At 54.6% G+C, this 25,679-nt stretch overlaps 9 protein-coding genes across 9 annotated transcripts; 4 read left to right on the forward strand and 5 right to left on the reverse strand.

The window, feature by feature from the left end:
* Nucleotides 1-914: 914 nt before the first annotated feature.
* On the reverse strand, nucleotides 915-4,121 carry mcm4 (DNA replication licensing factor mcm4; the record flags this gene model as incomplete). Its single annotated transcript, XM_032020077.1, has 3 exons — nucleotides 915-1,493; nucleotides 1,544-3,696; nucleotides 3,749-4,121. 3 exons carry the CDS (start codon nucleotides 4,119-4,121, stop codon nucleotides 915-917), a joined length of 3,105 nt encoding a protein of 1,034 aa, XP_031882880.1.
* A 502-nt stretch (nucleotides 4,122-4,623) lies between these two features.
* ret3 (putative coatomer subunit zeta) lies at nucleotides 4,624-5,348 on the forward strand (the record flags this gene model as incomplete). Its single annotated transcript, XM_032020076.1, has 3 exons — nucleotides 4,624-4,750; nucleotides 4,815-5,055; nucleotides 5,108-5,348. 3 exons carry the CDS (start codon nucleotides 4,624-4,626, stop codon nucleotides 5,346-5,348), a joined length of 609 nt encoding a protein of 202 aa, XP_031882879.1.
* A 186-nt stretch (nucleotides 5,349-5,534) lies between these two features.
* sua5 (Threonylcarbamoyl-AMP synthase) lies at nucleotides 5,535-6,872 on the reverse strand (the record flags this gene model as incomplete). Its single annotated transcript, XM_032020074.1, has 1 exon — nucleotides 5,535-6,872. One exon carries the CDS (start codon nucleotides 6,870-6,872, stop codon nucleotides 5,535-5,537), a length of 1,338 nt encoding a protein of 445 aa, XP_031882787.1.
* A 915-nt stretch (nucleotides 6,873-7,787) lies between these two features.
* On the reverse strand, nucleotides 7,788-8,237 carry CGGC5_v000866 (uncharacterized protein; the record flags this gene model as incomplete). Its single annotated transcript, XM_066150728.1, has 3 exons — nucleotides 7,788-8,046; nucleotides 8,112-8,132; nucleotides 8,176-8,237. The coding sequence occupies 3 exons, from the start codon at nucleotides 8,235-8,237 to the stop codon at nucleotides 7,788-7,790; spliced, it is 342 nt and encodes a 113-aa protein (XP_066009670.1).
* A 2,005-nt stretch (nucleotides 8,238-10,242) lies between these two features.
* Nucleotides 10,243-12,760, reverse strand: cog4 (Conserved oligomeric Golgi complex subunit 4; the record flags this gene model as incomplete). Its single annotated transcript, XM_032020073.1, has 2 exons — nucleotides 10,243-11,460; nucleotides 11,510-12,760. 2 exons carry the CDS (start codon nucleotides 12,758-12,760, stop codon nucleotides 10,243-10,245), a joined length of 2,469 nt encoding a protein of 822 aa, XP_031882788.1.
* A 385-nt stretch (nucleotides 12,761-13,145) lies between these two features.
* On the reverse strand, nucleotides 13,146-16,501 carry PMR1 (Calcium-transporting ATPase 1; the record flags this gene model as incomplete). Its single annotated transcript, XM_032020072.1, has 4 exons — nucleotides 13,146-13,684; nucleotides 13,735-15,048; nucleotides 15,100-16,273; nucleotides 16,334-16,501. 4 exons carry the CDS (start codon nucleotides 16,499-16,501, stop codon nucleotides 13,146-13,148), a joined length of 3,195 nt encoding a protein of 1,064 aa, XP_031882864.1.
* Nucleotides 16,502-18,500: 1,999 nt separating this feature from the next.
* rad21 (Cohesin subunit rad21) lies at nucleotides 18,501-20,484 on the forward strand (the record flags this gene model as incomplete). The annotated part of the gene is made up of 2 exons (XM_032020071.1): nucleotides 18,501-18,764; nucleotides 18,817-20,484. The coding sequence occupies 2 exons, from the start codon at nucleotides 18,501-18,503 to the stop codon at nucleotides 20,482-20,484; spliced, it is 1,932 nt and encodes a 643-aa protein (XP_031882865.1).
* A 970-nt stretch (nucleotides 20,485-21,454) lies between these two features.
* qutD-8 (putative quinate permease) lies at nucleotides 21,455-23,217 on the forward strand (the record flags this gene model as incomplete). Its single annotated transcript, XM_032020070.1, has 4 exons — nucleotides 21,455-21,554; nucleotides 21,619-22,468; nucleotides 22,521-23,011; nucleotides 23,063-23,217. 4 exons carry the CDS (start codon nucleotides 21,455-21,457, stop codon nucleotides 23,215-23,217), a joined length of 1,596 nt encoding a protein of 531 aa, XP_031882866.1.
* Nucleotides 23,218-23,764: 547 nt separating this feature from the next.
* On the forward strand, nucleotides 23,765-25,545 carry azaF-1 (Acyl-CoA ligase azaF; the record flags this gene model as incomplete). Its single annotated transcript, XM_066150729.1, has 3 exons — nucleotides 23,765-25,317; nucleotides 25,403-25,408; nucleotides 25,452-25,545. The coding sequence occupies 3 exons, from the start codon at nucleotides 23,765-23,767 to the stop codon at nucleotides 25,543-25,545; spliced, it is 1,653 nt and encodes a 550-aa protein (XP_066009901.1).
* Between the last annotated feature and the right edge of the window lie 134 nt (nucleotides 25,546-25,679).

Below are 25,679 nucleotides of genomic sequence, written 5' to 3' on the forward strand. Positions count from 1 at the left end.
GTTAGATTCGTTATTCAAGCTGGCGTGCTGTTTTCTGTGGCACCTCATGATCCTACCCCAAGTGGTCATCTCTGCGAGCATGTTGCCAGAAGAACGCATTTGGTGAAAGAAAGCTGGACAAGCAGAATTCCATTATTCGTTGACAGATTTCACGCACAGTGAGGCAAATAAATAGGAGGTTCAGAACGCATCCGATGTGGTGCGAACGACAACCAGGCTCACCTCGAACTAGGGGGCGGGAAAAGGAACCGCTAAATAAATTGCAATGGGAAGTAAAAGACTAAAAAAGATCAACAAGCGAGGTTCGAACCCAGAAGCTCTGGATTCAGGTAATATGGAATCGCGCGTTCAGCTGACACGTTAGGCCATCACTGGGCATATCCACGGCCACTTTCCCTGCTCGCTGTGGTAGACTCCCGAGGGAAGCCACCTTAAATAACATTCCATCCGGGGCAGGAGCATTCACCGCAATGTCGCCGCTTAGTACCGCAATTCTCGTGCTTCCCAAAGGAAGGAAAGACAAGGCAGGCAGACTAAGGTACTGTCCGAGGAAGAAAGAAAGCCACAAGTAGAACACAATCCCGACGCGCACTTCTCGTCAACTTTAACGCAGGTCGCCGCTGCCTTTCCTGGAGGTTACAACACGCAACATTCTTCTACATGTGTATAAAGGTCGCAACGCATCTCACTTGAAAACGCCAGTTTACAGACATCACACATTTGGAGAGATATTTGAGCTTGGGAATCAACATCCATTATATCTTTACTCAACGTCATGCTTCGAATGCAAAATGAAAACAGAAAGCCGACGCCAAAGTCCCTTTCTTACCATCCCGAACAAGTATCTATCAAAAGATCACATTCCACATAATCATTCATCACATCGCCACCACGCCGATTTTTACGCCTTCTCTTTAGACAGCCGCAACTCTTCTTACACTCCTCCTCGCGCCCTCACCGCTGACCATGATCAGACCCTCCATCTCCAGCGTGCGCATCGTCTCGTTAAAGTCAGCCTGCTCGACGGGCATGCTGGCCCCCTCGCTGAGCTTCCTGGCAACCTCAGCCCACTTGACAGACTGGCCGCCGCTGGTGAGCTCGTCGAGGAGGTGAAGAACAGCCTCCTTGATCTCCTCCTTCCTGCGGCGGTCCGCAGAACTCGTGCCCTCGGTCAGCAGACTCATGTCGATGCGACCTTGAGAATCGGTTGCAGCGGTCTTAAGGGCGGAGCGAATGAGGCGGGCAGCCTCCTGGACGTCCTCGCGGGTGACAGTCTCGGAGAGACGCATCTTGGCGTGCGCCTCGGAGAGACGAATCATGGACTCGAGCTGTCTAGTGGTGGCGGTGATACGCTTCTCAGCGGCGCGCACATCTTGACCAAGCTTGCGCATCTCCAGGTACTGGTCAACCAGCTCCTGAGCGGCGTCTTGCGCGATGGTGGGGTTAATGGTGGAGCGGGCGTAGAAGATGTATGAGGTAAGGAACTCGACAGGCTATGAAAGAGTTAGTTTGATTCTGACGTACGGATCATCCGTGGACTTACGAGAATGTCGTCTTTGGTGGCAGCGGACTCAGGCTTGTCCTCCAAGTACAGGGAGAGAAGATGGCGAGCGAGGCGAGCATCGCTCTTCTCGTCGACACGGTCCAGGATAAGGTAGACCAAGTCGAAACGCGAGAGCAACGTAGGAGGGAGGTCGATGTTCTGGGGCACGGGGAGATCGGGGTTGTAGCGACTGCCGATAGGGTTGGCAGAAGCCAGGATACTGGTTCTGGCGTTCAGGGTCGTGATGATACCAGCCTTGGCAACGGACACAGTCTGCTGCTCCATGACTTCGTGAAGGACCGAGCGGGTGGCCTCTGACATCTTGTCGAACTCATCAATACAGCAGACACCGCCGTCTGAGAGAACCAGAGCACCAGACTCGAGGACAAGCTGGCGACTTTCAGGGTCGCGAGTGACATACGCAGTCAAACCGACGGCAGAGGAACCCTTTCCGCTGGTGTAGATACCTCTGGGGGCAATCTTGTGCACGTAGGAGAGGATCTGAGACTTTGAAGTAGAAGGGTCACCGCAGAGAAGGACGTTGATATCTCCTCTGTACCTGGGGCTTCCACCCTTCTGGAAGGTCTTGTTGGTGCCGCCGAAGAGCTGCAGAAGGATTCCCTTCTTGACGTCGTCCATCTCGTAAATCGAGGGGGCGAGAGAGCGAGCAAGGAGCTCGTAAATGTCTGGTCGTGCAGCAGTCTCCTTGATCTTCTCCACCTCCTCTGGAGTAATCTTGCGATTCTCCTGGAGGTTAGGGTCGTTCGTCTCACCCTCCTCACCCTCGACACCCAGCGTTGAGGCGTCAAGACCCATTCTCTTCTTATCGACCTTTTGGATGTGGACAACGTCGACGAATGTTCTGTACACACTCTTGATGGTTCTTTGGCGGGGGTTCACACGCACAGGGTTGACTCGGAAGACACCGGTGATCTCAACGCGGTCACCTGCCTTGCAGAAGTCTACAAGCTCGTTGTAGGCGCAGATTGAGACAGAGTGAGGCGTCTGACCGGCAGGAACAGCATCGGGAGTCTCTTGCAGCTTGATGACCTGCTTGTCCTCAAAGGAGCATCTGTTATGGATGATCTGCATGGAGTTCTTGGAGGCGCAGCGAGTTCGCGGGCACTCGGTAGGCTCGCGAATCTTGCCTCTGTCAATGCTAACGTTGACAGAGTGGTTGCAGACGTTGCAACGGAAGAAAGCATCCTTCATATCGGGGATGATAGGGGTGGTTCGGATCACAAGACCCTTGATGGTGATGAGCCGGTCCATATCAGAGGGGTTCAGGTCTCGAAGGTTAGTGATCTTCTCGAGGCCGTAGGGGCGGACCATGTAGATCATCTGAGAGACTTGGTCCTCTTTGGAAGTGATGTCAGTGGCTGGTCTGGGAGTGGGAGCATCTGTGGGAGTGGGAGCATCTGAGGGTGTTTCGGGGTGGTCGGAGCTGGGGAAGACAGGCTCTGAGCTGGGCGCTGTGTTGCTTCGCCTCGCAGCATCACCGGCGCTGCTCTGAGAGTTACGCTCCCTCAAGTCCTCGGCTCTGGCCAGCTCAACCATCATATCGTGGATAGACTGATCCATAATCGGGATGATTTCTTGCGGGTAAGCCTGGAGATGGTAGTACAGCTTGCGAGTAGGCGGATAGGTGTTGAGATCCTGCATGTTGAGGAACAGCCTGGTGCCACCCAGGAGAAGCATGTTCTCAAGGGCCTCCCAGTAGACCTTGCCCTCGGCATCGGGAGCTTCCCGAACCTCAGCTTCGGAGAGTCCTTCCCGGTACATCTGATACTTTCGGGTGAAATTCCTCAGGAAGTCCTTGAAGGTCACAAAGGTATCGTCGATCGAGACGCTGGTACCCCAAATGGTGCTGTCGGCCGCTCCACCGAGACGGTCCGCCTCCGATGTGTTGGGGTCGGGGTTGCTGAAAGAAGGCGCATCGGAACCGGGGGCGTTGGTTACCACTCTGCCAGCTGGGTCCAGCACCAGGCGGCGGCGCGGAGTTCTGAAACCCTCGGAGTGAATGTCACCTCTCCGTGAGCGGGCACGGTCAGAGACGAAAAGACCACTGCTCTCACTTCGGAAGTCTGACTGTGGCGGCCTCACCGAGCCACGGCCTGGGCTGGAACTGGGATCGTATCGGATGGGGGACGACTCTGCAGTCGTGTCAGTCCTCAGTCTTCAGTATACATGCCTCATTCTCCTTACCTCTAGCCATTCCACTCGCACGCGGGGTTCTGTCACCATCGCCGGTTGACTGGGTGTCAATGTCTTGACGCAGCGGTGAGCTGGGAGCCGGGCCAACGTTGGTATTCTGGCTGCTGCTGACGCCCCTCAGAGGGGACGAAACATCGCCATTGGCAGGTGCATTGCGACTGCTGCCCTGCGCAGGCGAGGACTCGTAAAACAGAGGACTCGATGCAAGCTGGGAGCGGCGGGTTGTGCGGCTGGGCGTCTGCGCAGCGGGCTCCTGTGCAGGCGCGGGGCTGCTACGGTCTGCATCCGGGTTGTTTCTCGTGGACCGGCGGGGAGTGGTACCGGCCGTCGAGCTTCTCGTCGACCTTTTTGTGGGCGACGACATTGTTTTGAGGTGTTTGTTGACTTTGCGTCGATGTGTCGTTGAGGGATTGTTCGAAGGTGGGATGGGGGGGAATTGGCGGGATGCAAATGCGACAAGAAAGAATATGCGTGTTGCTGGGGAGAGGGGAGATGTGGAGAGCGCTCAGGAGCAGTTGAAAGTGGGCTGGCTGCAATTTTGGAAAGCACTTTACGCGCTCCCCCGGTTCTTGACGCGGTCGAAAAGGAGTTTCGCGTTTTCCACTTTACGCGTGGTGGGGAAGGGCATGACAGGCATGGCCCGTGCGCCTATCGTAGCTGCCAGGGTGGCCCTCAGAGCAATGGCGCAGCGCAGCGCCGCCAAGGGCCCCTGTAGTCCGGCCGTCGGCGAAACCACCCACCGACTTGTACGTGGTCAATTGCATCCCGCCAGAGCTCCCTACAAGGCATCGTGGACTTGAGGCTCAAGATACAGCAAGCTAATCAACAAAGCGCATTCCGGCGCAACGCACATAAAATCCGTCAAAATGGCTCCTGGAATGTCTCTTTTCACCGTCAATGCGATCCTCATCCTCAGCACAGAGGACGGATCGCGGTTATTCTCCAAGTACTACACCGCACCCCACCACGGCCCTTCGGCGACACAGAAGGACGGTATGCGCTCGTAGCTCCCAATGCCAGCTCCGAGCTCGTGACTGACGAATAGTGTCGACTGCAGGCCACGCCGGCTCCGCGAGCAACCCCTACGGCGATGTCAAGTCTCAAAAGGCCTTTGAGAAGGGCCTCCTCGACAAGACGGCGAAGCAGACCGGCGACATCATCCTCTACGACAACCGAATTGTTCTCTACAAGATGGAGTCAGACGTCATGATGTACGTCGTTGGAGGTGTCGATGAGAACGAGGTGCTGCTGTATAACGTCATTCTGGCCCTGAGAGACTCGCTTCATCTGCTGTTTAAGTAAGTTGCAGCTTTAAAAGCCAGGCGCTGGGCGATGCTAACCCCTTCTCAGGCAATCTGTCGATAAGCGCACAATCGTCGAGAACTACGACCTTGTCTCCCTCGCCATTGACGAGATCGTCGACGACGGCATCATCCTCGAGACCGACCCTACCATCATCGTGCAAAGAGTCAGCAAGGCGCCGGCGCAAGACGTGGATCTCCGCCGCATCGACCTCAGCGAACAGGGTGTCAACAACCTCGCCCAGCTGGGCAAGTCGAAACTGGCGGACTGGCTGCGACAAGGGTTGTAAGGAGGCGATGCACGAGCGAGATAGGAGGTGGATTGGCAACGCAGAGAAGGTGGGTTGCTGCACATGGGAGTTTTATGGTGGCCTAGAAAGGGAACGCATCATTAAAAGTATTATCCCTCTGAGGGATGTCATGACGAATGCTGAGATTTATGCCTAATTCTTCTATTTGCTTTTCCGATATCCCGTCTATGTCCGGATCTCGGACGCTGCTTTGCGAAGCCTGTTCATCACCGCCTCTGCAATGTCGTTCCTGTCGTCGATACCGTCTACGAAGATGACGCTAGCGCCCCTTCTATCCAAATCTCTCAGCGCCGAGAACAAGCCCTGCGCAATTCCTCTGGTGTCGTCTCCCAAGTCGATATCAAGCACCGTGGCCATGGGCTTATCTTCGGCATCCTGGAGCTCGCCCTCTTGAACCTCATACGTCGTCTCATCCCTGGCGTTTGCCTCTGCAGCCCCATCAACATGGACCTTGGAAACTTGAAGCGCACCGTGATGCAGGCCACCTGCAATCTTCCACCTCCTCGTCCGGATGATTCCTATCCTGGCGGAAGTCGGTCCGTCTCCGTTCGTCAGCGCATCCGCATTTTGCTGAATGAGCGCCTTCTGCAAGTCCTCGGCAACGATGCCCTCAGCTCCCGCCGGGCACGCATGCTCATACAGTACAACCTTCGCCTTAGGGCTGTAGTGTTTGTACTTCATACCCGGTGCCCTTGGTGCTGACTTCCCCGTTTCACTTTCGTCCTTGTACGCCTTAGTGACGCCCTCCCAGCCTGGACAGCTCCGCAACTCCTCCATGCTTACACCTCCAGGTCTCAGAACGACTGGCGGGTTGCACAGTCCATCGACAACCGTACTCTCCACACCGACCTGGCAGGCCCCGCCATCCAGGATAAGTTCGATGCGGCCCTCCAGATCGTGATAAACATGCTGTGCCGTTGTAGGCGAAGGCTTCGTAGATGCATTTGCGGAGGGAGCAGCCAGCGGCACCCCAGCCAGCTTGATCAGCGTCAACGCCAACGGTGACGACGGCATCCTTACTCCAAAACTCGTCAACCCCGCCGTGACCTCGGGCGCAAGTTTGCTTGGCGTCGGGTTCTTGAGGAGAATCGTAAGAGGGCCAGGCCAGAACTTTTCAATGAGAGGCTTGTATATCTCTGGGATTGGGTCCTTTTGAGCATGGCCGTTGGTCTGGTTCTCATCGGATCGCAACAGCCCCCTTAACATATCAAGATCGCTGACATGAGAAATGAGCGGGTTGTCCGAGGGCCGGCCCTTGGCCGAGTAGATGCCCTTGACGGCGTCGCTCCTTGTCGCATCGGCACCCAAGCCATAAACAGTCTCGGTCGGGAAAGCCACTGGTGTCGCCTTGGTGCGCATGTACTCTGCTGCATCGCGGAGGGCGGCTATCGAGGTGCCTGAGGCGGAGGGGCTGACTTCCCATGTGCTCAATCTCTCGGGTCCAGAGTTGTTGGTGAAGTTGCCGAGCCCTTGGGCGTCGACCTTGACGATACGGGTCTCCATCGTGAAGGCTTGTGTTGTAGGATATCTGATGTGTATGCGGCTAAAAGATGAGAGATGTGTCGCGAGCTGGCGACTTATACGATAAGTGAGAGCCAATGTGAAGAACCTTGGAGGGGTAAGAACTTCAAAACCTTCGGTTCAAGAAGGAAATAGAGTTGACAGAATGAGGGTCCGGGGTAATTATCTCCGATGTGTGAGAAGAATAATCTAGATCGTCGTCATATGGGTATCAAAAAAGGTCTTGTGTGTGGATGAAGAGTGACATGCAGTTGACTCATCTGAAAAAAATTCTTTTGGAGATGCGGCTAACATAGATGAGAGCGTTTGTGGTGGCGTTATCGCCGAGCTTAGGGCGTCCAACTGGTTGGGTTTTGCCTGCTAAACCTTCTGAGGTAATACTGAGGTCAGACGCTAAAGCTCGCCCCCGTAAGGTCCCTAGATCTGCTTTTAGTGGAACCAGTGATGTGAATGGAGATTCCAGGGTTGCAGGTGGGCTTCCTCCGCGCGCCTGTCCCACGTGTTGGGGTTCCCAGGCCGGCCGACAACGGACGTATCCTGACCGCTGAGGACTTCAACCGAGGCACCTACAAGACTTTGACGCGAATCGCCCTCGATCTCTAGAAAGATATTGTCTTCTCAGGAGCAAAAAAAAAAAACAAAAAAAAAAAACGATTAGAAACATGTAATCCCAAATGCAAAAATCCTAGTCAACCGGAAATCACAAGGGTTCAGGCTTCTAACGATGAAAGACGCAATTCCAAAGATAGTTTGATAGTGTTGATATAGAAAATGCATATGGTTCAATACAGGAAACACCATTACTTTGTCAAGTGGATAACATATGCTGAGGTCCCAAGTGTTGATAGGTCTATGATCTAACGCCCCCCATGTCTAAGTTGAAGTGCACGACCTATGTTATTGGTCGAATTCGTCTAATAATGTGTTCATCGGGAGCCCTCTCCCATCTTTCCTGGTGTTTCTTTGCTTGCGGACGTATTTAAAACGAGAAAGAAGCGTCAAGGTGGAATCGGGGGGCTCGAAGAAGGTAATCAGGCCAGTGTAAAAGTGGTCAAGATGGTCGACACAAGCGGCCAGTCGAGCATCAAGTGCAAACACGCGGATCTGCGTTTGAGTCGGCAGCAGTGGTAGGGCGTGACGGAGGTAGTGAAGGAGACTGCGTGTGGTCAATAATTTGAAATATCCGTTTGATGACGGCAATAAGAAAGGGTATGAGCGTACAAAATATGGTGCTTAGTGTTGCTTGCGTGAAAATATACTGAGCCGTTGCCAACTTGCCCCTGACCTTTGAGGTGCGCGTCTCGTTTCTTCAGGTGTATGGATGTCTTCGAGCAGAAGGTTGATCATGGTGGGAGTATGAGGATGACGACGGCTCCCAAGACCTTCGTACATCGGTATTAGGTAGGGATAGATGTCTGCTTCCACGCTGCGTCGACTCCGACGGCTCTGTCTGAGCGCCATATAGGCAAAAACGGCCGATAAAACGGCGACAAAAAGACTTGGCACACCGAAAATAATTGCAACAAGGACTTCTGTAGAAAGTGACATCTCCAGTGCTGTAGATAGCGGCACGAAAGATGACGGAGTAAAGACGAGCAAGCAAAACAAAGCAAGCTAATAATGAAAGAAAATCGATCGACGACGTGCCTTGTTTAGTTTATGCAATAGAGGTGTCGGATTTCCGCAGTCATTGACCAAGTAGCCCCGGATCATGGTCAATTATATATACACCTGAAGAGCAGCAGCGTCAACACTCCCTTCACGCGGTGAGCTGTTCGGACCAGTATTCTGGGCTGGGGCAGTGTCAATTAGCTCCCGTCCCTGACGTTGATAATGGAACCGAGAAGGAGGGGGGTAAACCACATGCTCCACGCCCTCAAGCCACAGGTCTCAAAGGTCTCCTGGCTGGCAACAGCAGCTTACCTAGGTAATCTGCCACTCCCCACCCTAGTCTGCCGTGAAAACCCCTGGGCCGTTGGCTGACCTGCCCTCTAGCTACATGCCTCTTACGGCTACCAATGCTCCTCCTTGTATTTCCTCCTAACCCCGTCCCTAGGCTCTCATAGCTTAGCCAGCCACAGGCTATAAGATATATGAGAGAAAACATAGTCAGAAGGCCTAAGTGAACTACGTAACGGGCTCAGAAAGCTACGGAACCCGATAGAGCTCCTTGAGAATGAGCCAGATAGAACAGCCAGCAGCTTGCAGACCTCTATCCTAGCCTCAGTGTGGCTTCGGGGGTGATGGGGTGTGGATGTTATTTCGTACGCCCTGGGATTGGGAAAAGCTTCAGCGTGAATCCAACAGTAGGTCGCTGGGGTAGGCTGCTGATGCGCCAATGCCAGGACAGCCTACCTTACCTGGTGCCCCGCCTTCGATGTCGGACGGGAAGCCGCACAATCCCCCCACACTGCGCGCTAATGCACCGGCGCACCATCTCCAAGTACGTACCTATGTGTTGTCCTTCCTCTCCCAGCGAGTGACCATTACCGCAGAAACAGAATCGTCCAACGCCGCAGCATTCGGGGCCAGACTTGAAGAGGAAATCGAGGAATCAGCCATGTCGTGTTGTCTTCTCTGGATGCCACCTAGGGTTTGGATGGGGAAGTCAGGGACGAATGCCCCTCGTCTGATCTACGAGAATTATCCTAGAAGTCCATACTTATACATCAGGCATCCAGAATAGATATACAACTATCAACGGAAAGAAACCGCCTCCAAATGGTTCAATATTAGACCCAATGTTTTTCAAGTTCAACACAATGCCGAAAATGATGACCCACGCCCTCTAATGGCCGAGGGGTGTCCAAAGGCGTAGACGCATTTGCTACTGGGTCTCTTGAATTGTCCCAGCCAGTAACAGCTAAGTCCTCCCGGTCGAGAAATGTAAACTTCATCTTTTCACAAAATGCATTAGTGGCCCCGGTATATCACCCTCTTTTGCCATCTTCAACCTTCCCTTACTTTTTGCGGACGGGCAAAATTTCCCGAGCAGATTGATCCGTGCTCGGCCAGCATCTTGAAGGAACAGGAGTTGGCTTTGATCTTTCGCCTACCCCAATAACCCTGTCGATCTTTCTTCCCTTCTGGAACTATGCAGAGGTATAGTCTCTTGTGGCATGTCTCGGCGGAAACATCTTTGACCAACCAGAACAGCGAGCGTAGTCATGTACCTCAGCAGTCTTGATGTAATTATAGTCTAACATCTACCTATTCCCGGCAGACATCGCCATGATCCGCGCGCTTTGGAAGAAAACAAGTCATCTCTCATAGTTTTATATTCCAAACCGCAAGTCCACAGTCCCGCTTGGCTCTCTGTCTTTTCACCTAATCGTCTTATGCCATCTTCACATCAAGCTCTACGCTCTCTGGTCGTAAGCTGTCTAGCCCGCCGCCTCTCGTCCTCAGTCAACACCCAAACCATGCCATCCTCGTCCTCATCCGGATTATCAACCGCAGAAATCTCCTCCCACTCTTCCTCCTCCATGTTCGCCACCATGAGGATCTGCGACACCCGCGCAAAGAGCTCCCTGACGCCATAGTTGCCCTTGGACACGGTGCTGACGATGCTCGAGAAGTCGCGCTCCATGCGGATGACGCCGTAGGCATTCGCCCTGGCGTCCCAGACCCTGCGCTCGAGGACGCGCGCGAGGTACCGGGCGGTGAGGTCGTGCAGCGTCGTGAACGTGTGGGCGGTCATGAGGCGGGCGATGGGCTTCATCAGCTGGTCCCAGCCGTGCTCGAAGCGGCGGGATACCTGGTCCAGCATCTCCTCCTCGTCTTCGTCGTTCTGCTCTGCGTACTCGGCGAGTTCCTCCTCTGTGAGAGAGTAATCAACGTCGCGGAACGTGTCGGAAAGCACGGGGCGCAGGCGGGGTTGGACGACGCGCTGGAAGAGGACCTGCAGGCCTTCGTTGAGGAGCTCGGTCGTCTTGAGGGTGAAAGAGCTGTGTAGTGTGTTGAGGGCGGAAGTGACAAAGGTGACGTCCTTGTCGAAGGGGAAGGAGTCTCTGAGCGACGGCTCGTGGGCTTCGCCGTTCGCCTTTGCCGCATCGTTTGCGCTGCCTATATTGCTCGTGATGATGCGGTTGAGATACTCGTTGGCTGTGTCGAGACTGTTTATGAGAACAATGAATTGGATGATCTTGTCTTCTGGCGGGAAGCCTCCCTGTACGATCGGCTTGGGGTAGGACTCGTCGCGCATCTTTCGTTGGATCATGCCTATGAAGTCGGAACTGAGGACGCGACCGATCGTAGGGATCACGGAGGCGATGACGTCTCTCTGTGATGTAGATGTTGATTTCTGTATGACTGCGCTGACGACGTACATGACATCGTCGACAGCGGATATAATGAATGGCTGATTGGTGTCGACCTGCTTGTTCATGCTTAGAGACAGTCCAGTTGGCATTTCGTCCAACTGGAAAGCCTTCTCAACCGATCTTCGGAAGAAGAAGGTCATCATTGTATTATATGGTGAAGTAAGCTTGTCTGAAATCTTTCGTTTGAGATTAGACTTGACGACTAATTCCGGTATGGAAAGCGGAGCGTCCTCAGGGGCATCGGGTTCCTATCATCTTGTTAGGGTTTGATGACACTAAGCAATGAGAGCCACTTACCCGGGTCTTTCCTGCCAAGAAGCGGGAGTAAAGCGACCATCGGCCGAGCATCACGGCGATCTCACTAAGAATTGCGTCCACCTCCTTCATATTGACGCCCTCATCCTCACTGGGACGGGGATTTGCGCCAGCGCCCATTGCAGGTGAATTGACCCGTGGTGTTCCGCTTCTTTGCGGTGGCAAGAAACTTTGAACCAGGAAAGAGAATGGGTAACTCTTGACGTCCTTGAGGCGTCTGTCGACATCGCGCTCATCGCTCCAGGAATCAAGGATGATGCCACCCTGTACATCCGCCTCTTGTTGCAGCCGCTCGATAACGCGGACCATCTTCCCGGAGCCATAGTGTCTCTCGACAAGACCTCCGTGCCCCTCAACGATGCGCGCAATATGATCAAACAGCCTGGTGAGGGCATTGGCATAAAAGAACCCTTCTTTCCGAGCTTGCACGCCAGGCCCTTCCTTCAAGACCGATCTCGCCGTGCCAGCCACGCCCTGGCAGACATATCGTCCATATACGTCGAGACCAACGTCGCCTCTCCCAATCAACGGGAAAAGCTTGAAGAACCTCGTAACCTTCGCACCATCTCCTTCCTTGGTCGCCTTCTCGAACTCCCTCAGGAAGAGTCCACACAGGCTCTCCTTGGCGTTCTCGAGCGTAACCCATGGCGGGTCGGGCACCTCGACGGAGGGCACGATCGACGACGCAAACTTGCCCTTTGTGATATCCTCGGGCACCTGCGCAGCGCGCGCAAGGTACGCCGCCGCAGCTTCCCAGTCCTGCGGGGCACCCATGCTGCCCACGACGCCCTGCACGCAAGCCTTGAGCTCCACGACCTGCTTCACGACCTCGAGCGTGTCCTCGACGCGGCTCTTCTCCAGATCCAGCTCCTTCACCTTATCACTCAGCCGGCCCGCCGTGTCAGCCGCCGTCGCGAGCATGTCGTTACCAATGGACCGCGCGGCGATGACCTGGCTGCCGAGCCCCGCGCGGAGGAGGTCGAGCCGGCCCAATTCGCGGGCGAGGTCGGCCTGCGAGCCCAGGAGAGCATCGAGGCGGCTGGTGACTGTCGATTCGCGGGCGTGGAGGGCGTCTAGGGCGGCGCGCACCTCGGCGACGCTTGAGGCAGCGTAGATGGAGGTGGTGTTGGAGCTACTGCCAGGTCGGGCAGCTGCTGCGACGAGTGCTGCGCTGTCGGCGGCATTGTCGCTGTCCGCGCGATGGAAAGAGACGCCATTCGTGAGGGTTGACATTGGCGCAAGCTGGCTGAGAGGTGCATAGCTGCCTGAGCTTGCCAGCAGAGGTAGGGTGGGTGCAATCCGGGCCGGTGGGGGGTTGAGGTCGAGGTGCAGGTGAAGGTGTTAGCTGGCCCGAAGTGCAAGGTAGGAGACTCGGTGAACCCTGCACACCGGTAAGCGAGCGTCGGTGTGGGCGCAAGGGAGGCAGAACAGAGTTTGGGCTGATCTGCCAACTGTCAAGTTTAAGGTGAAGCTATTGGACGAAATTTGGTGGAAATTTGCAATGCATCTTTTGGAAAGGCCGTTAATTATTTACCGTATTCAGAGTTTACACATGTGCATCGGCCGTTGACAAGCACAATCCGCCTGTACCCCCTTTGCATGAATGCTGCCCCCATTTCTAAACCGCCTGACTGTAACCACCGGCCAGCCTCCGCCTGGCATACTTCCAATATTTTCTAAACTCATCCGCCCAGAACACCGCGCTGCAAAGCATCAACAGACCAACCAAGTCGAAGAAGCCCAAAGCTTCCGTCTGGAAAACCTCCTGGAGCCAGGGGAAATATATAACGAGCAATTGGCCCGCAATACTGAGCGAGACAGCCCAGTTGAAGAGCGTGTTTGAGAAGAGTCCAACTTCGCCTCGCAGAACCGACTTGGACTCGGAACGACAGGCCAGAGCGTTAAACATGTCAAATAATACAAAGCAAGTGAAGGTCATCGTAGTGTCGCGGCGGTTAACCTCGCCATCCGACAGCATCTCGCGGCTGTAGACGAGCATAGTACCCAACATGACGATGGAAGCCGAGGTGAGGACGCGGTAAAGAACGGCTTTGGTGAGCACCGCATCATTGCGCTTGCGAGGAGGGCGATTCATGACATCGGCGTCGACAGCCTCCACGCCAAGCGATTGAGCGGGCGGTCCATCCATGATGATATCTGTGACTGGTAAGCAAAAGTCGAAAAGGTGTGCACGGTGGACAACTCACTGATCCAGAGAATTTGCATCGCATTCAGGGGCGACTTGAAGCCGAGTAGAGTGCAGAAGAATACCAACGACAATCCGGCAGCACTTGTGCTAAGCTGGAAAGTCAGGAAGTTCTGGATGTTGTTGAAAATTCCCTTGCCCTCTTCAATGGCCCGCAGAATCGTTGAGAAGTCATCGTCTGTCAGGATCATATCCGCAGCCTCCTTGGCGACATCAGTTCCGTGCAAACCCATGGAGATACCAATATCGGCTCGCTTCAGTGCCGGAGCGTCATTCACACCGTCTCCAGTCATGGCCACGATATCGCCTCTGGCCTGGAAAGCCTTAATGATTTTGAGCTTGTGATCCGGGTTCGTGCGAGCGAAAATAGTGGTGTGCTGAATCGCTTGAGACAATTCCTCTTCCGACATGGAATCAACGTCCTCGCCTCTGAGAACGGGACGAACGGCCAAAGCACTGGATCCCGCCTCACTTGCTTTGGCGATTGGCATGCCGAGCTGTCTGCCAATGGCAACAGCAGTGGTCTCGGCATCGCCCGTAATCATCACAACCTTGACTCCTCCACGCAGAAGCTTCCTAATCGAACGACCAACCCCAGGCCGGGGGGGATCGCTCATACCGACCAACCCGGCGAAGGTAAGACCTCTATATGTCTCGTCTTGTTGCGGATGCGGGCTACCCGGAGTGCTGCTGCGAGTAGTTGGCGCTAAAGTCGCCCTGCCCTTGGCAGATCGTGACACAGCACCGCTGGCAAAGGCAAGCACTCGTAGACCCTTTGCAGCCATAGTCTCGGCTGCTTGAATGGCCTCGCTACGACGCGCAGAGTCGAGGACAATCTCTCGTCCGTCGCGAGTGAGATAGGTGTCGCAAGCATCCAAAACTCTATCAATAGCCCCCTTCATGTAGGCGAATTCTTTGGAGTCAGTTCCGATGGTGACTCCCATCCACTTCCGTTCAGAACTGAACGGAGTTTCGCTGAGACGGGGGCCAATAGACTCGCGAACGTCGTGCTCCTTGAATCTGTCGAGGAGGTCAAGCATAGCAACATCGGTAGGTTGTCCACACCAGCGCGTAAAGGTCGAGGCAAAGTCAGTTCCCTGTGTTGACGAGAGCACGGCCCTGGCTGCTGCGCCATTTTCGGTGTATTGCTGTGCGAGGCGGCCGTTGTTTGCGATGTTACCAATACGCAGGATGCGCAAAGTAGCAGGATCAGGCTTAGTCTCAGTTGCTTCGTCGTCGGAATCTACATCTATGGCATCGTTGGCACCAAAGTACCACATCTTGGCGGTAGTCATATGATTCATAGTCAAAGTACCTAGAGAGAGTTAGCATGAGTGTAGTACACGTGCGTCCGAACATATCTCACCCGTCTTGTCGGTGCAAACAACGTTCACCGAGCCCAGGGTCTCTACTTTCGGCATTCTGCGCACAATGGCGTTGTGACGGGCCATTCTATGGACGCCGAGGGCCAAAGTGACCGTTACGATGATTGGCAAGCCTTCGGGAATGGCTGCAACAGCAAGCGAGATTGAAATGGTGAAAATCTCCATCAGCTTCTTACCCTGAAGCCAGCCTACCAAAGAGATCATGCCGATAATGACGAATGACACCTTGCTCAGTTGGGAGCCAAGATCGTCCATGGACAGTTGGAGTGGTGAGCGCGGACTTTCGGTTCCTGACACACTGGTTGCGATGGTGCCAAAATGGGTGTTTCCACCTGTCGCAAAGACAACTCCTTGCCCGTGTCCGGATCTGACCAATGTTCCCATCCAAGCGATGTTGTTGTCGCCGCTTCCGCTGGCCTCTCTACCGTCAGACAGCGCCGAAGGGCTAGGTAATTGGAGGGTTTCGGCCCCGTACGCTGGCGATAGCACGCCACGCGATCGTGGCTCAGCAGTAATTCGCACCGGTTCGTTCTCGCCCGTCAAGTTCGATTCGTCGATTGTCAAATCTGAGGCTTTCGTGACTCGAATGTCGGCTGGAATTCGATCACCCGTTGTGAAGTATACCAAGTCTCCCGGTACCAACTGCGAGGCCATGACCTTTGACGACGTTGCTTCCAGCATTTCCTCCCCAGGCGTGCTTGATGCCACCGACTCATCTCCATCCATCGGGGGCTTCGGCGGCCAGGTGGGCGTTCGGGCACTGCCTGGTGTCTTGTTCGATGCTGACCGAACCAGGTGGGCATGGTTCGGGACCAAATGACTGAGCGCCTCTATTGATTTTTCTGACCTGTATTCCTGAACAAAACCAACTGTAACGACAATAGTGACTGCGACTGTGATGCTAACCGCATCGTCCATGTTGCCAAGGAAGATGGAAGCCCCGGCTGACACCAGCAGCAGCACGATGAGTGGCTCTTGAAACTGCTTGATGAATCGCAACCACAGTGGTTCAGGCGGCTCATGGGGAATTTCGTTCGGGCCCCAATCGCGTAGTCGGTTCAACGCTTCAGCCGCTGACAGACCGTGGGTGAGGGAAGTTTGCAGCCGGCTGGCGGCTTCTGTTGATGTCAGGAAGGAGAACTCGTCCGCAACGCTCTGTGGACCATCGATGTCAGCAAAACTCGTCCACATGAATCAAGAGAAACCACGGCGTACTCTTGACTGCGCAGATGTCGTCCGGATGTGCCCTGGCCGCTCTCGCGGCGGTTCCGCCTCGAGGGGCTCCGTGGGCAAACTGTTCATGCCCGGCACCTTTGAGGCCAGAGGCAGCAAATATTCGCCATCGTCGTCGGAGGCTTTCCTCTTGTGCCACGGCCACTGCATGTCTGCGGGAGGCGAGGCAAGGCTACCTCGATCACGACCTTCCAGATGTTATAGGAGGCCCAGTATCGGTCATCTGTTGCGGAGCCGGCCGAAAAGGGGACATGCGCCAGGGTGTGCAATGATGTCGTCGGGTCGCAGGAGAGGGTCTTATTCGGAGGACGTATCGCCCTTGGTCGGGTAGGTATCAATTGGCGGTAGCTGGGTCCGAAGACATAGTTTCGCGGGCGTTGTTGACAGGTGAAGGAGAAAGGATGTCGTGGTAGGAGTTGAGAAAACGTGTGCCTTTTGCCAGGATAGCAAATGCACATTGCAAGGCCAAATCTGGACCTTTGAGGACCCAAGGTGCAGGGTCACAGGGCGTGTGCCAGCGCGCCTATGGGGCGGGTCCGTGTCTATTGGACCAGGGGGCCCTGGAACCTGGACTCGGGACCGCAATCGCCGCTCCGCATGTTCCAGTGGAGAGACACCGTAATACCACTGTGATAAGCATTCGATGCCGTGTTCAGGCGTCAGAGAGCTGCATGATACTGCTAACGTGCCGGTCTCGTGGTTGCGGCACTCACAGCGTCATCAGAGCTAAAAGGAATGAATCGGTGGTCTTTTCTTGGTACGACTAGCAGAATTGCTCTGTGGTACACGCACTAGCAAAACCATAGCTATGCGCCACAGGTATTTGCAAGAACTGTGTGTTCCTAAGAAGAGCGAAGACGATGTCAAAAGACTTTTACAATGATTCGTCCAAGTCGCATACTTGACGCGTGGTGAAGCAAAAGTGTCTCCAGTCTATTTTTGCTGGGATTTCCAGGGTGCGCAACGACAGAAACGGACGTGGAGGCCCGATAGCAACTCAGATATTGGTGTTGCCCGTTTGCGGTTTCATCTCATCCGCGTGGTTCCAAATGAGGCGGCAGCCAGGTGAACTCCTCGGTTGGCATTGTCCTCTTCTATCATGCTCGTTGGCTTTCTGTAGAAGACTGCCTCATTGGATGTAAGAGAAAAGGTCTTCTTGCAGTCATGAAGAAGGAAGCGCATATTGCAAACATTAACGAGGCTTAACCAACTCGGAGCTGCAAGTGGCTGGGTCCAGTGTGTGTACCTTGCAGCGGACCATGCGCTAGATGGCTTCTCGGGAGGCTCAGAAGAATACCGAGCTGGAATCGAGACGCTTGAAGCTTGGATCTTGACTGCTTAGGTAATGCTGCCCAGGAGCTTAGACCACATCTCGACCAGTCCGACGGTAGATATCGGGACGGTCTGATACGGCAAGGGTGTTGAACTAAGTCAGGGGTTAGAGTTAACACTCTGCGGGAAAAGTGCTTCGTACACAAGTTTTTTCCATATCATGCGGGATGAATCAAAAGACATCTTGAACAGCTGGTCAAGGACTTCTCTTGTCTGATTTTAGAGCTCTTTGGCGTGTAAGTATCAGGTAAGGTAGCAGCTAGGTACACCGGCCGCCGCTTCCGGAACGGTCGCTGGGACAGCAGGTGGACTGCCCAAGAGTGGAGCAACGGCCCTCACGTGATGTGGCTGGTGCCACCGTGCCACCCAAATTCTGCGCAAACCAATCCCTGCCCCATCCCAGCCCCGTCATTTTGCGTCCGCTGGGCCAACCGTCGAGACAGAATAGACCACTCACCACACCTTGATTCCCCCCTCCTACTCATTTCCTCCATCTCCCTCATCGTCGCTCATCGCGCTTTTGCTCCCATCGCTATCGCTACCCCAGCGCATTTCGCCTCCTGCGATACAAATTATTTGCTTCATGTCGCCGCGACTCGCTTTTTGCGCGTGCTAGACTCATCACCGACCGCTACATCGACAACGCGACCGAATTTGCACCACAACGCGTCCCCTTGTTTACCAGAGCAAGCTTCCGAGCCGAACCCGCCCCTCCAACCCCGGCGCGCGTCGCTGTATAATACCTCACGGGCAATAGCTCTTGTTCATAACCCCTCTCCTTCACCAACCTGCATCAAATCAATCCCGAGCCGTCGCCATGTTCTATTCCGACGCGCTGCTCGGAAAGAGCGGTCCTCTTGTCCGCGTATGGCTGTCCGCCAACCTCGAGCGCAAGCTCTCCAAGACGCACATTCTGCAGTCCAACTTGCCCGACAGTGTAGAGGCAATCATCACACCCGGCCAGGCCCCCATGGCCTTGCGTCTAAGCGGTCAGCTGCTGCTCGGTGTCGTCAGAATTTACAACCGCAAGGCCCGCTACTTGCTCGAGGACTGCAATGAGGCTTCCATGAAGATCAAGATGGTGCGTTTTCTTCCTTACACCCATCGCTTACGCGTTTCACTGACATTCTTAGGCCTTCCGCTCAAGCGACAACCACGATATTCCCGCCGCCAACCTGTACGTCAACAATCGCGAAGCTCTGTTGCTGCCTGACAAGATTACTCCACTCGACAACCTCGACCTGCCCCCGCCTCCCGATGCTGCCTGGCTTTTGTCGCAAATGGACGATGTGACGGCCACCCCTGTGGGTCGCAAGGGCCGCGTTAGCAACCGTGACATCAACCTGCAGGAGGATTTCAACAACAGTCAGTTCCTGAACCAGGCAGACACCCTGGATGATGAGCTGGAGTTGGCGCCAATGGAGGATCTCGACTTGGAGCTGGACTTTGGCATGGACGTCGATGAGCCTATCGGCCGTATGGACACCACGATCGAAATGGGAAGAGACGCGCCCCTTGCCCGCTCTGTCGAGGACGACATCTTCAGCGAGCTTGACATCATGCCGCGCGGAAAGGACCAGCCGGAACGCGAGGCCTCACTTGGCTTGGATCTCAATTTCGGCGACGACAACGTTCGCATTGCTGACGAGGAGGGAGACATTCAAATGGGTGACGACAACGACTTCCAGTTCCCCATCGCCGATCAGTCCGTCGTTCCTGGGGCTCCTCTCGACATGGCTCGCGCCCGCATTTCCGAGTCCCCACTTTCAGAGATCGACCCCGAGTTCGCAAGGGAGGTTGAGGAGGAGTACTCTCGCATCCAGCACACCGATCTGTACGAGCCCGATGAGGACCAGGATCTGTCCGTCGTTCGCCACCCCCAGCGCGCCAAGAAGAGAAAGGTTCTCCAGCCGGATGAGCAGACCATGCTCTCCAGCACTCACATTAAGGACCAGCAAGCCAACCACGCGAACATTCTGAGAGCTCAGTCTTTCCTGCCCAAGGACCCCTTCGTCCTCGCTTTGATGGAGATGCAGAAGAGCGGAGGCTTTGTTTCTAACATCATGCTTGAGGGACGCGGCACAAACTGGGCACCTGAGCTGAGAGGCATGCTTTCTCTGGAGGCTATCAGCCGATCCAGCGAGCTGAAGAGAAAGCGCGACAGCGGCATCGCCGATGTTGAGAGTGATCAGGGTATCTCTTCCAAGTCACCACGCCTGAACGTGGATGAGGAGGATGCTTTCGCTATTGAAGATGCCGGCCTGGGCAACCAAAGTGTTGCAGCAGACGGCACTATTCTTGAGATCCCGGCCGAGGACGATGGCATGGGCTTCGGAGGAGACGACGACACTGCCAGACCCGTCTCTCGCGAGGCAAGCCCGATGCCGAACTTCGACGACACCGTTGCCCCCAACGTCCACCCCGAAGACAGCGGCCCGGTTTCCCTCGGCACCAAGCATGCCGTGCACGTCCTCAGAGATATTTTCGGCCCCGACGCCGAGCACGATGCCGACAAGCGCAAGAAGAGCGCAGTTGTCTTCCAAGACTTGCTCCCCGAGAAGAGAACAACAAAGGCCGACGCGACAAAGATGTTCTTCGAATGCCTCGTCCTCGCGACAAAGGATGCTATCAAGGTCGAACAGGGCGAAAACCTGGGAGCTCCTATCAAGGTCCGCGCAAAGCGTGGCCTCTGGGGCGCCTGGGCCGAGCGCGAAGCTGGCGGCGAGATTGCAGAGGAGGAGGAGGCTAACCAGCCAGAGCCTGCTGCTGTCAGCGCGCCCGCCGTCGCCGTTGAGGCATAGATGCCGGTCGCATTTTTGACGAGGAGTTTCCGATTGATGCATAGCTGTTGGGTCGGGATCTTGGCATGTAAAGTACATTGTTCCTTCTCCCTGTTGGACTAAGTTTGGGGTCGGTCCTGGAAATGGCACCCGGCCAAGTGGCGTTCGGAGTACCGGAGGCTGGAGAGATACCAGATGCTGTTGCGGCCTGGGAGGGAAAAAGCATGATTTGGGTTCCAGAGCCGCGTCTCTTTGTTCTTGTTTATTGGAGGTTTAATGTCGTTTTCTGGGTTTTGCGCGTTGCTAGTATAGCTCGTTTTGATGGCTCCAAGCCCAGGATACCGCAGTAGCTACTTAGCTGTTCTTCGTCGTCAATGAAGCTAGACATTTCCTTCCAACTTGAATCGTTCCGTATGCTATGTGATGTGAGCAGAGCTCGACGCAATCCGTGACTGAACATGCCGAATCCTCCCTGGCTCTCGGGATCGAAGTCAACATGCCGATATCCCACCGGGCGAATATCTTGGACGACCTCAAGCGCAACAGACTAACTAACATAAAGGCCAAGGCCCTCGGGCAGACGAGACTGGCCTTTTCCCCCCGCTTTATAGATATCCCCAGGTTGTTTGTTTGACAAATAATCGCGGAGAATCCTTGCTCAACATGCAGCTCATCCTTACCGGTGCATACAGGGACCGATCTATTGGACATACGTGAGCCACACACTCGCAAAAAGATATCCTTCGATCTGGCTCATCCTACGCTCTATGCACTCCGCACGACTCCCACAACCCCGCGGGGACCCCAAGATTTCCCCGGAGTTGAATTCCAGAGATATCACTGGCTGAGATGGCGTCGGCATCTTGAGCTGTCGGTATCTTGGGTTATATAAGGGTAGCTTTCATCACACGGATCTAAGTATGCCATCTACTATCCTCCTTCTAACAGCCAATATCGAAGCTCCAAATTATCTCTCTTCATCACCGGCACTATGGGTTTTGCAGCAGCCGAAGGGACGACCGACCCCCCTGAGGTCCGCAACTGGACGATCCACTACATCGCCCTCGTGGCCTCCATGGCAGCCCTCTCTAGTAAGATTGCGAGACCAACCCCATCCTTGTCCAGATCTTGACTTACACAACTTCTCCTCCTTAGTGGGCTACGATACCGCCGTTATCGGCGGCACAATGTCGCTCGACTCCTTCGTCCGCGACTTCGGCATCGACAACATGACCCCCTCGGAGCGCGACAACTCCCAGGCCAACATCGCCTCCATGTTCCAAGTCGGCGCCTTCTTCGGCGCCCTGCTGACATTCCCCGTCGCCGAGAAGTACGGCCGCAAGAGGGCCATTATGACCGCCGCCCTCGTCTTCTGCGTCGGCGGCGCCATGATGTCCGGCGCGAACGGGATGCTGGAGCTGGTGTATGCCGGACGGGCGATCGGCGGCTTGGGCATCGGCATGGCGACGATGACCGTGCCGGTGTACATCGCCGAGACGTCGCCGCCGAGCATCCGCGGGAGGCTGGTGGGCGTGTTTGAGATCTTCTCGCAGGGGGGCGGGATGCTTGGGTTCTGGATCAACTATGCCACTGACCGGACGATCGATGAGCGGGAGAGGGCGCAGTGGATCGTGCCGTTGGCGCTACAGCTTCTCCCGGCCGTGTTGCTCTTTTTCGGGATCATGTTCTGTCCGGAGTCGCCGCGATGGCTTGCTCGCGGGGATGACTTCGAGGCGGCGGAGAAGGTGTTGGTGTATATTCGCGGGCTCCCTGCGGACCACCCGTATGTGCAAAATGAAATGAGTGAGATCAGGCAGCAGGTTGAGGAGAGGAGCACGATGCGGTTGAGCAAGAAGCAACAGTTTCGAAAGTTATTGGCCCCGGGAACGAGGAATCGGGTTGGAGTTGGTGCTTTCCTGATGTTTCTCCAAAGTTTCACGGGTGTCAACATTATGACATATTTCAGCCCGAGAATCTTTGAGACGTTGGGTATCGTGGGAACCAGGTATTTATCTCTTTCTAGAGTTGACGGGATGATGCTGACAACTCTTCTGTAGCAATAAATTGTTCAGCACCGGCATCTACGGTGTTGCTAAGATGCTCGGTATGATCCTCTTCGCTGTGTGGGTCGTTGAAAAGATCGGTCGTCGTGGAGGGCTCCTTTGGGGATCCGTCATAGGCAGCCTACCTCTATGGTACGTGGGCGGCTACGTGATGATTGCAGACCCAGCCACGAATGCCGCCGAGGGGAACATCCAGTTGAGCGGATGGGGTTACTTTGCCATGGTCTGCATCTATTTGCACTCCTTCATAATTTGCGCGACGATTCAGGGAATCACTTGGACATATGCAGCGGAGATCTTCCCGTTGGATGTCAGAATGTTTTGCGTTGCGATTTCAACAGCAAGCACATGGCTGGGTTCGTTCGTGGTGGCCAGAGCCACGCCGTTCATGATCACAGACCTGGGGTACGGAACCTATTTCATGTTCGCTGGGTTCTTGATTGGCATCGGGTTGTGGTCGTTTTTCTGTGTTCCTGAGACAAAAGGTAAGTACTTCCGTTCAAAGCTAGTAACGTTCCATCACTGATGCCTCACAGGAGTTTCACTGGAAGAGATGGATGCTCTCTTCTCACGGCCTACTCATATTGCCGTCTGGGCACATCTTCGCGGCAGGCCGATTCTTCCTCGAGACAACATTTCAGTCGCCGGATCCATGGATAAGAACGACGCAAAGGTCGATGAAGTGGTATAGTCGATACATGTCCACGGCCGATTGCACCGTTGCCCCTGATCGGTGAACCCGGTGTCCGTTCGGTTCTTGGCTCGGCCCCACTCCCGGCTACAGCTCCGTCGAAGTGCCGAAAGCTTTATTTGGTCATGGTGTCTCAAAGATGAAAGGCACGATTGGGGAAGCTCCCAATTGAAATCAAACCCCTTACAAGCGCTTATCTTACGTCCCGAAATGTTAGCAGAGTCCGGCGCTGACGTGGAGTCAGACTATGCCGGCGATCCGGCATAGATAGAACATTAGCATAAGCCTTTACAGTAGCCAATAGATCCGCCCTATAACAACTGCCTATTTTCTGACATATGCATACGAGATTCCGGGCGATCTCACCAAAGTGATCATCATACACGTTGATTAAAACTGCTAAGCCCAGCAGACATTAAACCTCCGAACTTTATCTTACCCCTCAGTGCACCTCTCTCCGTCCCCGGCAAACCGTCCAATTTCGCAGCAGACAAAGAGTCACGCTTCTATATTCTTGGGCAGCTTCGTCAATCTGAAATTGAAAAAAATGACGATAAGATCGCGTTTCGTGGAGCCGATTCCCATGTTTTCTCTTCAGACGTGGATATTTGGCTCCGCCACCGAAGAATTACCAGATTTCCAGAAGCCAGTATTCATCGATGCCGATCGTCCAAAGTCCCACGTTGTGTCAAGATCAGACTTCAGACTACTTTCCAAACGAATAGCACTGGGACTCATCGACGCCGGCCTCGATTCGCAAGACCGAGTTTTGGTGTATTCCGGCAACACCATTTTCTATCCGAGCCTCTTCCTCGGTGTGTTGATGGCGGGTGGTATCTACACTGGAGCGAGCCCTAACTTCACCGCCCGCGAACTTTCACATCAGCTACGAGACTCGGGGGCCAAGTTCGTGTTTGCAGCGCCAGAGAACCTCCCGGTTGCCATCGAGGCTGCTCTCTCTGCCGGCATATCACCAAACAGAGTCTACATATTTGGAGCGGATGATTACAGGGCTGCCCCCCAGTTCTTCGCTTTCAGTGACGATCACAGCAACGGCCCTCGGCATTGGACCGAACTGATATCTGGGAATGAGGTCGCAGCCAGGGATTGGGTTTGGTTTGAGCCGGAGGATCCTACATCGACGACTTGTTGTCTGAACTACAGCAGCGGGACAACTGGGGTGCCCAAAGGCGTCGAGGTTACACATCATTCCTATGTCGCCAACTGCGTTCAAGTCATCAGCCTGTTGAACAAAGCTCCGGGCATTGAAGAATTCAGACAGAGGGAAAGGACGTTGTGCTTCCTGCCTCTTTATCATGCGTTTGCGCAGACATACTTCGGGGCCATCTTTCCGGCTCTGCGTGTCCCGGTCTACATCATGGCTGCATACAACTTCGAGAGAATGCTTCAGCACATCCAGAATTTCCGCATCACCACGCTCGTTGCCGTACCTCCAGTTCTGGTCAGCATGGCAAAGAACCCGATAGCCAAAAAGTACGACATGTCCAGCCTCGAGAGTATCAGTGGTGGCGCTGCTCCGCTGTCAGGCGACACAATCGAAGAAGTCGGAAAGATGTGCTCGCCTGGTGCATCGGTCAGGCAGGGATGGGGGATGACGGAGATGACGTGCTACATCTCCAGCTGGGATCCAAATGTGAAGAACGAGAGCGCTTCAGTCGGCGAGCTGATGCCGAACCTGTCGGCGCGGCTGATGAAGCTGGATGGGAAGACCATGATCACGAGGCCACACGAGCGTGGCGAGATTTGGCTCACGGGGCCGACTCTAATGAAGGCTTATTGGAAGAACGAGAGAGCAACGGGTGACACGGTGCATGTGGATGCCGATGGAACCAGGTGGATGAAAACCGGCGATGTCGGGTTTGTCGATCGGTATGAGACGGGCGCACTCTTTTACATTGTTGATCGCATCAAGGAGTTGATCAAAGTAAAGGGAATCCAGGTTGCACCGGCTGAGCTGGAGGCTACCCTTTTGGAGAACGAGAACGTATCGGATGCTGCAGTTGTGGGAGTAACGATCAACGGGCATGAGGTTCCTCGAGCTTACGTTGTGAAATCTGGCGGCTCTCAAATTACTGCGGAGTAAGTTGCTCAATGGATGGAAGGAAAGGTTTCGAAACACAAGCATCTTGAAGGAGGTGTATGCTTTATTGATGCGATCCCAAAGAATCCGGTAGGTGTTGGATTCTTTACATGAAGCCTCCGCTAATATTCAGTTCCCAGTCCGGTAAGATTCTGCGCAGGGCGTTGAGGGATCAGGCCCAAAGGGAAGTAGGCGACAGGAAGCCTTTCGATACCAAACTTGTCTGAAAAGCACCGCTAGATTGTGGACTTGCAAGGTGGGAGTTTCTCTTTTACAGGATGATTGCGGCTTTCTGAGTAGAGTTTTAGGGAGAGGCACAGAGGACCTAGAAACAAAACAAGATGGGTGTTCACATAGATCA

The sequence above is a fragment of the Colletotrichum fructicola genome, assembly GCF_000319635.2.
Source record: "Colletotrichum fructicola Nara gc5 chromosome Unknown KSG_Nara_v1_contig01, whole genome shotgun sequence".
NCBI classification, from domain to species: Eukaryota; Fungi; Ascomycota; class Sordariomycetes; order Glomerellales; family Glomerellaceae; genus Colletotrichum; species Colletotrichum fructicola.